The 12,832-nt window shown below is 48.6% G+C and overlaps 1 protein-coding gene across 2 annotated transcripts in view; it reads left to right on the top strand.

Annotated features, from left to right (window-relative positions):
• Positions 1-1,013: 1,013 nt before the first annotated feature.
• Positions 1,014-12,832, top strand: part of MMP28 (matrix metallopeptidase 28) — a 26,461-nt gene continuing 14,642 nt past the window's right edge. The window contains exon 1 of one of the 2 annotated variants that reach the window (XM_045490535.1): positions 1,014-1,485. In XM_045490535.1, coding sequence (XP_045346491.1) covers positions 1,375-1,485 — 111 coding nt within the window. In that variant the 5' untranslated portion in view covers positions 1,014-1,374. The remainder of the gene's footprint in view (positions 1,486-12,832) is intronic. The other variant, XM_045490534.1, reaches the window with a different exon arrangement.

The raw sequence follows: 12,832 nt of genomic DNA, 5'->3' as shown, positions 1-12,832 counted from the left end.
TTTTTAAAATTTTAAAACTCTGATGGAGAGTGCCACCTTTTTTTGAAGTAACACAAAAACCTTATGTGTACTACTAAGGCTTTAAGTCTTAGGATAAGAAGTCATTACATTTGCTTAGCACTTTAGACATTCCAAATTACACATATCAACTCCTGGAATCGCCACAACAGTCCCCTTGGTGGTGGGTAACATTGGGCCATTTGCATTTCACAGATTAGCAAATTGAGACTAGAAGAGCAGCAACCTGCTCGCTGTTACTCAGGCAGATAATAAAGACAGTTTATTTGTGTTTAGTGCGAGTTTAGCGAAGGCTCTCCACAAATCGCTTCGCTCCACCTTCAATACAGACTATGTGAAATATAAAGCGCAAAGCACTTTACTCTTGTTTTTTAAAATTTTCATGCGACTCTGGGAACTAAACATCACTTTGCGCTCATTTTATTGATGAGGAAACTGGCACTCGAAAGTAGTTAAATCCTTTGCCAAAAGTCACAAAGCTGCACTCCGCTATTTATTTATCGGGTACTGCACGATGTCAGGCAGTGCTCAGTTACTTACAGATCTTATTCGCTCATTAAATGCTCCCTACAACCACATGACATTGGTATTCTCATTATCGCCATTTACTGATGAGAAAAATATGTTCAGAGAGGGTGAGTGACTTGCCCATGACCACGCAAACAGCAAATTAGTTGAGGCAGGATTCACACGACTAGCAAAGAATCAGATCTGGAACTCAAACCCAATTATTCTGATCCCAGCCCAGGGCTCCTTCTCTCCTAGCCCAGAATCTCGCTCCCTGCCAGCCTGACTGAAATAATCAGTGACCCTCTGGTAGGCCAGGACACCACCGCCCCGCCCCCGCTTGATCGAAGTCTTAGGGTAGCTACAGTCTCCAAAAGACCCCTCTTCCCCCGCCCTCCCCGGAGAGTTCGGATCAACTGGAGGTGGCTGGAGAAAGAACGGGTGGGCAGGGCGGCGGCGGGCACCGGGCCAGGCTCTGCAGCCAGAGGAAGAGGCTCCGGGACTGCGGCGCGTTCCTGCGGCGGAGCGGAGTGGGTGGGGCCGGAGTGCCCGGCCCCCTCCCCTCCTCCCTCCCTTCCTCCCTTGCCTTCCAGGTCCCCCGCCGGCGACCTGCCGGCAGGCACTGCTTGGTCTGCACCACTTGGGGCCGGATCCCCGCGAAGCAGCCAGAGGGGCGGCCCGACGCACCGAGCCGGAGTACCGACGCGCCCCTAGGCCCTCCCTCCTCCGCGCGGGGGCGGCGCAGAGCTGGAGCATCCGCGGGGTCCCGGGCACCACTGACCGCCTCGGGCAGCCGCGCGCTCAGCGGCTCCCCACGTGCCCGCGCCCCGTGGCGGGGGCGGCGGCGAGATGGCGGCGCGTGTCGGCCTCCTGCTGCGCGCCCTGCCGCTGCTGCTGTGGGGCGGCCTGGACGCCCAGCTCGCCGAGCGCGGAGGCCAGGAGCTGCGCAGGGAAGCGGAGGTAAAGGATGTGTGCAGGGCGGAAAGGGAGCCGCGGGCTAGAGACCCCCCAGAACTTTGCAGTCAGGTCACCCAGTCGTCCCATCTGAGCCGGCAATCTGCACTACCCTCCCGGTGTCCGCGCTGTACACACTTGCACACAAAGAGTCTGGGGAACATTCTCCCCCGTGCCAGGGCTGGGACCACCCAGGCACGCGGATCTGCATTGATTTTCCCGGACGGGGGAAGGAGGGAGCGACAAGATGGGACAGGCGGGCAACAACAGAGAGAGAAGTGGCCTCTGCACCCTAGTTTGACACGGACCTACTGCCCCTCACCGCCTAGGCTGGGGAGACTTGGCCATTCATTCATCCGATGCCCCGAGCCTTCCCAGAGGCTGCAAAGCCCCCCAGATTGGTGAGGTGGAGAGAGTACCGCTAACTGGCCAGGGACACAGGAGACAACACTGGCTTCCTGGGCTGGTGCTGCCACTGAGCCAGCGGCTTGTCAGCGCCCAAGCTCGGGACTAGTTTCATAACCTGTAAAATGGGTAAGAATATTATATATAGTCTCAAGGATTGCTTCTAAGGAGCTTTGGAACAGTGCTTCAGGACCGAATTTGACAAAGGGGGCAAAGAGTTGGAGGTGAACCTTAAACACTTCCCATTTCACTTTCCTCCTTTTGGAATTCAGCTGCTTGCTGTAGATTGCACAAGGGGAACTTTTTGAAAGCAGGGGTGGGGCTCCACTTGGGGTATCTATTTTCCAGATAAAGGTGATTGTAATAATACATCAGTATCCATCTCTGTCTGTATTCGCAAGATTAGAACTGGGGTCTCCACTATTTTAAGAAGTTCTAATTTTTTTTTTTTTTTTTTTTTTTGAGAGAGAGAGAACGTGCCTAACACAAGGGGGGGCGGGGCAGAGGGAGAGAGAGAGATCTCAAGCAGGCTCCACTTGGGGCTTGATCTCATGAACCCAAGATCATGACCTGAACCAAAACCAAGAGTCCATCGCTTAACGGACTGAGCCACCCAGGCGCCCCAAGGAGAAGTTCTAAGTTCTTGAGCCCAGTGCTCTGCCCTGAGACTCTTGCTCCCTAAGAGCTTCTTTCCTGTTCTGAAACTGCCAGCCAAGAAATTCTCAGTACCTCCCATTCCTCTTCCTAAGAAGAGGCATGCTGAATCTAGTAAACCTACAGAATGAAGAGGCCCCCAATTGAATGGCTCTTCATCCCATCAGCCAGCTCCCATCACTATTCTGGAATATTTGGAAATTACCTTATTTCAACAAGGGGGTCCTGTGTCAAACTCCTTCACCTGCTCCCCTTCCAAGCACTGGTCTCTTGTTCTGTGCTCTCTGCTTTTGCATGTTTGGGAATCACTGTGTTTCACTGAATTTTGAAACTTACAACATCAAGTGCACAGTTCTCATGGCCCCGGGAGAATGCTTCTGTCTACCAAGCCAAGTCCTATTAAGAGTCCCGCCCCACCTCCCCCAAAGTCTGGGTCCCAGACAATCCTTGGCAGGAGAACAGAGACAATATCTCTGCCGCCCATGCCTGTGGTGGCCCCAGATGGAGAGAATTTTATCTTGGGGTGTGCTTGGGAAGCATAATACTAAGCAGATTGGGTCTCTTGCAGTCTATTTAACATAAATTGGGGGAAGGGGATTTTTACCTCGGAGAACAAGAAATATTTTAAATGTATAAAAAATCCTGGAAAAGTGTAATGGGTGTGTATGCATCTTTATATGCCTAGGCATGTACATATGTATGTATGTATAATGCAGATTGGGGGGTGTGAGTGTGTCTGTATGAGCTTCTGTATATGGTCAATTGCATCAGCTTCAGTGTCAGACAGACCTGTGTGCAAACCATAAGTGAATCATTTAATCTCTATGAAGTTTTCTTCTCTGTACAGAGGAGGTTAATAATAAATGCCTATTTCATAAGACTGCTATGCGGCTTCGTTGACATAATGTATATAAAATGCTCAACACAATGCCCAGTCCATAGAAAGCAGTCTATAAAAGGAAGTTGCTTTCAATATTGTTGCTGTTATTATTTATCTTTATCATTATTTTAGAGAACAGATTAAAGTCCTGACTTGGTGACTTAGCTCTCCTAGAACAATAACACAGGGCAAAATATGTGAGGCAACTATTTTCAGCATTGGACAAGAGGCAGCACAGGGCTATAATTCCTAAGAGATGGTGTTGCAGTTACTATGGCTACGTTACAAATGACCCCAAAACTTAGTAAAGTCAAACAAACATTTATTATGTTCATAGATACTGTGGGTCAGAATTTCAAACAGGGCACATAGGAGCAGCTTATCTCTGCTCTACAATGTCTGAGGATGGGATCATCTGAAGCCTCGCTGGCTGTCAACTGGGGGCCACGATTTTCTCCTATGGGCCCATCCACATGGTTTCTCCATGTGGGCTGGTTTGGGCCCAAATGTGGTGGCTGGGTCTCCAGGATGAGTGTGCTGAGAGACAGAGAGAGGGCAGAAGTCCTATCCTCTTTATGACTGAGACTAGGAAGTTACACAGCATTGCTTCTGCTGCACCCCATCAATCAGCTGGAGCAGTCACAAGCTCCAGATCAAGGGGAAGGAACACAGACCCCACAACTGGTGGCAGGAGTGTTGAAGTCATTGTAAGAAGAGCATGGGAATGTTCTTATTGTTGTGGTCACTTGGGGAAATATAACCATCCACAGAAGGGAACCACACAAAGTGAGCCCCATGATCACCCTGGCTCTTTGCTCAGGTATAATTCCCTGACTGCAGTACAGAGCTAGACCCCCAAGCAAAGCACAGCACTCCTGCTGAGCTTGTGGGCAAAGTTCAGAATTCAGGACAGAGAAGGAAAGAAAGAATAAAAACCAGCTGTGTGATCTTGAGCTAGTCCCCTCACTTCTCCAGGCTACAGTTTCCTCCTTTGTTAAAATGAGGGAGTAAAATTTCTTAAATGACTCTCCCAGAGCTAACATTCTTTGGCTTTGGTGTGTTTGTGTGCCAGTGCCTGTATGGGTGTGTGAGTGTGTGTCTGTTTCATCTGCCTGTGTGTCCGTGTCTGTCTGTGTGCATGTGTCTGCATTCCCATTCCCATGTCTCCGTATTTATCCCTGCGTCCTGTGTGCATGGCTGTATGTGTCCCTTGTATGCATACAAAGTAATAAAGTTGAGGGTTTTCCAAAGTGGGCTTTGCCTACGAGGAGACTGACCGCTCACAAAGCTACATTATGAACAAGTTCATTGTTGCCCACTTGGGAAAACTAGGGCTGCTTACGAGACACTAGTGAGCAGGAAGGGCCTCCACTGCTGAGTTGCAGGATTGAGAGTTAATGAATGACCTCATCACCTCGGCCCCCCTCCTGATCCCAGTCAGGCGCTACTCTGTTTTTGGGTGACACAGACTGTCCCAAGGGATCTACCTTCTGTGCTGTGCTTGGACCTTCTTTTTTTTTTATCTTTTTTTTTTTTTTTTTTTTTTTTTTTTAAAGAGAAGCTTTTAACGTTTATTTATTTTTGGGACAGAGAGAGACAGAGCATGAACGGGGAGGGGCAGAGAGAGAGGGAGACACAGAATCGGAAACAGGCTCCAGGCTCTGAGCCATCAGCCCAGAGCCTGATGCGGGGCTCGAACTCACAGACAGCGAGATCGTGACCTGGCTGAAGTCGGACGCTTAACCGACTGCGCCACCCAGGCGCCCCTTGGACCTTCTTTAAAACACCCAGGTGGTATGTCCAAGACCTGCCTTCCCCTTGGTGGTCTATGCATATCTGCATAGCTACTCCCATTGTGTCAGTACAATAAGGGGCTGCCTAGTTCATTTCTCCAGGGAAACATTGGAGCTTCTGTGGAGTCTCCACCCCCAGATGCAGTGTCTGTTTCTCATACCCCAGAGCTATTCATTTGGCTTTTTGTGAGTCAGAAGCCCAGAAGCCCGGGTGTGGAAGCCATTCCTCAGCTCAGCTCAGTGACTCATGGGTGCAGGGTAAATAGAGGCTCTCAAGGGTCCCAGAGAACCATGAGTTGGTGGAAAAGCAGTAGTCAAAACAGTAGAAAACCAAGAAATCTAGCAAAAGCTGGGTGGTGGAAGCAGGAACATAGCAGCAAGATAGGTGGACAACTCTGGTTAGAGCATGATTTCATGCCATAAATTTAGCCCTGCAATCCTAGTGAGGACCATTCAGTATGATTATTTGGCGTTAGAAGAAGTTCAAGAGGGGTCTGGGTGGAGACTGACCAGCTAATTTTTTCCAACTTCCTTAAGGACGCAAAATGAAAGAAGCGGGGAATACAGCAAGGGATATCAAAGCTACTCCCAGACAGAACTTTGTGAATATGAGACTAGGGACAAGGGAAAGGTGGGGAGAGGCAGGGAGTCAGAGGGAAGGGGAGACTTTGCCCAAAATAAAGGGAAAGGGTCTGAGCTGATCCGACTGCCCTGGGGCCTTCCGTAGATTCCAGGAGCCAGAGAACAAAGGCAAAGCATCCCGGAAACATGTTTGTCTTTGGGAAGGAACATGCTTGAGTCCTGATGAATGAATACCTGTAGCTTGTCAGAAGACCTGTTTGGGGTGTGATGGGAGATGTGATCCCAGCTTCTGTTGAAAGCCAGAGTCCACCACCTAAACATCTTTCCTCTGCTCTGCCCCTGAACCTGCTTGCAGAAGAGGTGGGAGGAATCCAGCTAGAAACATCCCCAGCTTTTCCTTTTTCTCATTTAAGAATTGTCTCCCCAGTGGAGAGAGCAGGTTGGAAGCTTTGCCTTCAGTTTTAAAGCTTCTGAGTCACTTGTTTGAATGTCAAATAAGACATCCAGGGATAGGTAGAGAGGATCTGAACTCACTTAGGATCCTTTAGCAAGGCACTGCTTGCTCTCCTGAGACTTTCTTTCCCCATCTTTAACATGGGATTAGCAACACCCATGCTGCCTATGTTCTTGCAAGGTGATTCTGAAACTCAAAGGTGGAAACCCCTTAAAAGCTCTGCACTAGTCAAGGACTCACTGTGTTCCTGATTACCAGAAAATATTTTTATTTCTAGAACATGCCAAGGCAGAACACCAACTATCATCCCTTGCATCTTGACTTGGTTAATAGTGCTCAAGATGTATTGAATGACAAAGGCAATCACAGAGTCACTCTGGAAAGAATGAAATCACAATGAAAGGTGATATGAGATGAAATAAGTCACAGGTAAAGCAACATGGTTTCTGCATAAGCTTGCCATTTTGCAATTTAAAAAGTCTTGGTCTCAGTTTTGCTCCTGCAGTTCTTTGATACTGAGGGTATCACAGCCACTCTTTAGATGTAAGACTGGGCCCTGCCCTTCCTAGACTTACCTAACACAGTTCCTTTCTAGCAATAACTCTCTGTGACTATAGCGGGGGACACAACGTTTTTAATGGGGCAACTACCATAAAGCTCTCCCAAGGCATCTACTTACTGGATTTTTACCACACTCCTGTGAGAAACCTAAAGCATTCTTACCCCCATGTCACACTTTGAGTCACAGAGAGGTTAAGTAACTTTGTCATAGTTCACGTAGCTAATCAGTTACAGAGGCAAGGTCATGATGGTAGATTAAGGTGGAGTACATTTTAGCTCTAATTCAACTCTCTCATTCTATAGAAGAAGAAACTGAGGCCCAGGGAGGCACAGAACTTGCCTAAGGACACACAGTTCTTAGTAGCAAAGGAATAATACTCAAGACACAGCCCAGTGCTGTTGCCCTGCCAGGCCAGTGACTCAGAATTCTCGACTCAGGCCTCAATTCATTTTGCTACACCTCATTGCTAGTCTTGCCTTGATACAAAATGACCAGAATTTCCCCATCCCTCAAGCACTAAAGGGGCTGGGCTCTACACACCCTCCCACGGCAAGTCAGGACAGACGCAAGGCTAGAACCCCAGAGTTCCAATTCCACTCAGCTTCCTGGGTTCCAGGGAGAATCATTTTCATTTTACCCAGACACCACAGCCCCTCCCAGGACTTCTTAGAGACGACTCCCCGGGGAAGCGGCCCCAGCCCTGAGCAAGTGGGTGAGGCAGGTTGTCACAAGCTTCTAGGTCTGAGCAGGGTGAATCATGGAAGGGCACAGTCCTCCGCCTTCCTCTCTGCTCAGTTCAAGCGTTGGGATCTGCAGGAGAGAGGATGGATGGAGAACAGGGAAAAGAGAAAACGTGGTGTCTGGAACTGCAAGGCTGAGAGGAGCTGCCAGGACACAGCCTCCATGGGGGTAACCCCAAGTGGAGCTCAGGGGGTCCCTAAGAGATCCCAGGAAAAGCCCTAGGAAAATGACAGCCCAGAAGGGAAATGACACCTCCAAGGTGTTAGTGATCAAGCTGGAATGAGAACAGGAGCTCCACCTCCTAGTCCTATGTCTCTTCCTGGGATCCCTTGGCCACACTGTCACCTGCCCCACACCCCTGCTCTTTATCCCATGCAGACAGGGCATTTCTGTCACCTTGGCAGGCAAAAACTGAGGCTTGGCAAATGGGCTCACAGAAGAGAGTTAGGGGACAACACCCAGGGATGTGGCTCTGCCTCCTCTCTGCAGGACTTTAGAGCCCTCAGCACTGAGGACATGAAGGGGCCCCTTCCTATATGTAATTTTAAAATGTTCATATTAAAAATATTAATGTTCATGGGGCGCCTGGGTGGCTCAGTTAGTTAAGTGTACAACGTGGGCTCAGGTCGTGGGCTCAGGGTTCGTGAGTTTGAGTCCCATGTCAAACTCTGTGCTGGCAGCTCAGAACCTGGAGCCGCGCCCCTCTGCCCCTCCTCCCTCGCTTGTGCACTCGTTCTCCCTCCCTCTCTCTCTCTGTCTCTCGTAAATAAACATTAAAAATTAATATTCATATTAAAAATAAAATAAGTATAAGGGAATCCTTAAGTTCTGATCATTGCTATTATAATATTTTAGTGCTTTTATGGAAATATAGAATGTCAAATTCTTAAAATTTATTTTTCTCATTCCTTTGGTGTCTCTTGGCCTGGTCACGTGCTCACACAGCCTCCTGGGAATTCAGCTCTGGCTTGCAACCCGCAGGGTCCCAGAGACCAGTCAGGAAGAGAGGCCCAGGATTTCCTCTCTGAAGGACCCCTAAAAAAAAAAAAAAGGCCTCCACCCCCATCCTGCCCTCCACACCACCGTGCCTGCCAAAGTACCAGGCGCGGCAGCCCAGCCAGGAAACAGGAGACGCCGCTAGTCAGTACCCCCTCCCTTCTCCTGCACTGTCCAAGGCCTCATAGTTCCAAAACCAGAGCCAACTTTCTGATAAGGGCTGGGCGGGTTTGCCGGGAGGAGCACAGGGAGTGCCAGCATGTTAGCCTGTGACCCAGCCTCTCCCAAGTCACTCGGCAAATCTGCTTCTAAGGGACATTGATTTCCTGGCTTCCTTTAGAAAGCCTGGCTGGGCACCTGGGGCACCTGGGTGGCTCAGTCGGTTAAGCATTGAACTTCAGCTCAGGTCATGATCTCATGGTTTGTGGGTTCGAGCCCCACATCGGGCTCTGTGCTGACAGCTCAGAGCCTGGAGCCTGCTTCAGTTTCTGTCTCCCTCTCTGTCTGCCCCTCCCCACTCGTACTCTGTCTCTCTCTATATATAAAAAATAAACATTAAAAAAAATTTTTTTTAAAGCCACTCTATCCATCCTCACCGAGGGAAAGGGAGGAGGCAAGGAAGAGAACAAGGTACCTGGCTGGGGTGAGGCAAGTCTAAGATAGAGCACCTGAATGGAGAACAGAGGTGTAACTGCCTTCTTCAGAGCGTTCGTTTCCCATCTTGTTAGATGGGTTACATTCCAAAAGTCTGTTAGGTTTCTACTAAGGTAAATCAACTAGATCAACTGTTCACTGAGTATTTACTATGCACGCTAGATGTCCGTTGCTTTACTTCATCCTTCTGAGAATCCTTTGAGGCTATTCTTGTTTTCACATTGTGGGTAAAGAAGCAGAGGCTCAGAGATGTTAAGTAGTTTGTCCCTGGCCACCCAAAGTCAGGGTCAGGAACAGATGCTTGATTCCAAGCCTGGTGGCTAGTCCATGATGCCACACTATTTTAGGCAATACATAGTCTCCAGATTAAGCCACTAGAACCCCTTTAATCCATTATGCATCCCCAAATAGTATACATTTGGAAACAGAAAAAAGAAAATAGTACTGAAATACTAATAAATTAGTGCAGAAAAATAGTAAAATGGACTCGGGGAGTATTCTTTTGTCTGGAATAAGGGTTCCTTATGGGAACCCTTTATTGAGAAGAGGATGTGGAGGTCGCTGAAGGCGGATATAATGAAATTCACAAAACAGAGGCTGGATACTTGCAAAGGCTTAGGAACTTGCCCATCCTGGCTCTTAGTGTCTCATTTCATTCTCTGTTTGCACTTTTTCCTTGAAACAGCAGCTGTGATTGGAATTGACTTAAGAAATACAGCAGGAGCGCCTGGGTGGCTCAGTCAGTTAAGTGCCAACTTTGGCTCAGGTCATGATCTCGAGGTTCATGAGTTCAAGCCCCATCAGGCTCTGTGCTGATAGCTCGGAGCCTAGAGCCTGCTTCAGATTCTGTGTCTCCCTCTCTCTCTGCCCCTCCCCCTCCCCCGCTCATGAGAGCACGTGAGCACTCTCTCTCTTAAAAATAAAATAAATATTTTGGGGCGCCTGGGTGGCGCGGTCGGTTAGGCGTCCGACTTCAGCCAGGTCACGATCTCGCGGTCCGTGAGTTCGAGCCCCGCGTCAGGCTCTGGGCTGATGGCTCAGAGCCTGGAGCCTGTTTCTGATTCTGTGTCTCCCTCTCTCTCTGCCCCTCCCCCCGTTCATGCTCTGTCTCTCTCTGTCCCAAAAAAATAAATAAAAGTTGAAAAAAAATTAAAAAAAAAAAATAAAATAAAATAAAATAAATATTTAAAAAATTAATAACAATAAAAAAAGAAATACAGCAAAGAGGAGCACCTGGGTGGCTCAGTCCGTTAAGCATCCAACTCTTGGTTTCAGCTCAGGTCATGACCTTGCAGTTCGTGAAATTGAGCCCCACATTGGGCTCTGTGCTGACAGCACACAGTCTGCTTGGGATGTTCTCTCTCCCTCTCTCTCTGTCCCTCCTCCCCTGCTCACTTTCTCTCTCTCTCTCTCTCTCTCAGAATAAATAAACCTAAAAAAAAAAAAAAAAAGAAATATAGCAAAGAAAAGTGAGTGAGAGAACAAGGAAGACAGAAAATTATTTCCATATAGGTAACACAGCAAGGAGGGTAAAATTGGAGACACAATGTGTGTCTGCATAAGAATTAAGCAGCTGAGGTGACATTTCTTTTAATCCATTGATGAGGCTTTAGCAGTGACAAGGGCAAGCAGGGAGCCAAGTGCATCGTTTCCCAGAAGGGTAAGGCTGGTGATAGGTAAGGACAGTGAGTCACATGCTTCTCTCCACTGGCCTCCAAACACGTGGCTGCGGGGAGAGCAACTTCCAGGTGTGTGAGGACAGGCAGTGGGTAACAGGCATTTGGGCCACAAGATGTTCTCCAGTTACACTAATTTCCCCGGAGGATCACATCCAGCTGTGATATCATAGCGGTCACATCATCTACATGCTAGATGAGCTTCAGGATCATACAACCAGGGCCGTCTGACATCTGAGTGTTCATCTTTGTCCCAACCACCCCCATCTGTTCCCCCCCTTGGTTTCCTCGTACAGTCTATAGCATCGCCATCCAAGGCAAAACTTGAAGAGCCATCTTGGATTCCTCTCTTTCTTTAAAAAAAAAAAAAAAACGTTTTTTGTGTTTATTCATTTTTGAAAGAGAGAGACAGAGCGCAAGCAGGGATGGGGCGGAGAGAGAGGTGGACACAGAATCCGAAGCAGGCTCCAGGCTCTGAGCGGTCAACACAGAGCCCAACGCAGGGCTCAAACTCATGAACCATGAGATCATGACCTGAGCCGAAGTCAGACGCTCAACCGACTGAGCCACCCAGGCGCCCCCAGGATTCCTCTCTTTCTTTCATTCCCCACAATTAACCCATCATCAAGACCCAAATAAAACTCCCATTTCCTACCTTGGTGACAGTCCTGCCTCTCCCTGTGGCCTCATCCCACATCCTGCTTCTTCACACTTCTGTGTTCCAGCCTTCCTTCTGCTCCTTGGACACAGCAACATCGTTCCTAGCTCAGGGCTCTGCATTGGCTGTTCCTCTGCCTGGAATACCCTTTCCTACCTCATTGCATGGCCAGCGACTTCTCATTCTTTAGGATTCACATCAACTATCAGCTCTTCAGATGGTCCTTCTCTGACCTGGTGGTCCTTCTCTGACCTGGTCCTTCTTCCTCCTGGTGGAAAGTTTCTATTTAAGTTATTCTCCATCACATCGCCCAGTTTCTTTTCTTTATAGCACCAAAAGTGCCCCCTTTACTTGTTTTCTGGGTTTCTATTGTCTGTTTCTATCCACAAGTGTATAAGCTCCTTTAGGGGTATCTCGCTGACCATTGCAGGGTACCTAGTACATTGTATGAATTAACAAATGAATGCATGAAAACAGAGTGTTGCAGGTTCCTTTTTTTTTTTTTCAGTGTTTATTTATTTTTGAGAGAGCGCGTGCACAAGCAGGGGAGGGGCAGAGAGAGAGGGGAACAGAAGATCTGAAGCAGGCTCTGTGCTGACAGCAGAGTCCCCGATGTGGGATTCGAGCCCACGATCCACGAGATCATGACCTGAGCCAAAGTCCAATGCTTAACCGACTGAGCCACCCAGGCGTCCCATGTTGTAGGTTTCTAATTCAAAAAGATGTATCTAAATCATCTCTACACCCAGCGAGAGACTCAAACCCACAACCCTGAGATCAAGAGTAGCATGCTTCTCTACCTGCACCAGCCAGGCACCCCCCAAAACGACTTTCCTAAGGAGCCAAATTTTTAGACAAACCGTAGAATTGAGAGCAAGTGCATTTGTTGTTCATAGGGCCTTAAATATATATGGGGGGGGGGGGAGGGGGGGATGGGATTGTTTAGGAAGAAGCCAGAATTAGAAAGGGAATTAATTCCCAATCCAGGCATGACAAAGCCCACAGGTGACCAGCCCAACTTCTGATCAATACAGGGCAACTCCCTGAACATCTGGGTGGCTCAGTCGGTTGAGCATCCAACTCTTGATATGGGCTCAGGTCATGATCCCAGGGTCATGGGGTATAGCCCCGCATCGGGCTCTATGCTGAGAATGGAGCCTGCCTGGGATTCTCTCTCTCCCTCTCTCCCTTGCCCCTCCCCACCTCTCAAAAAAAAAATAACAATAATAATAATACGGGGCAGCTCCCTAGAGAGGAGAGTTGCTTCAGGAGCAGAGTTGAGGCATATGAACAGTGTA

This window comes from Leopardus geoffroyi, chromosome E1 (assembly GCF_018350155.1).
Source record: "Leopardus geoffroyi isolate Oge1 chromosome E1, O.geoffroyi_Oge1_pat1.0, whole genome shotgun sequence".
Classification (NCBI taxonomy): Eukaryota; Metazoa; Chordata; class Mammalia; order Carnivora; family Felidae; genus Leopardus; species Leopardus geoffroyi.
The sequence above is the reverse complement of the archived record's forward strand: the minus strand, read 5'-3'. Positions and strand labels throughout refer to the sequence as shown.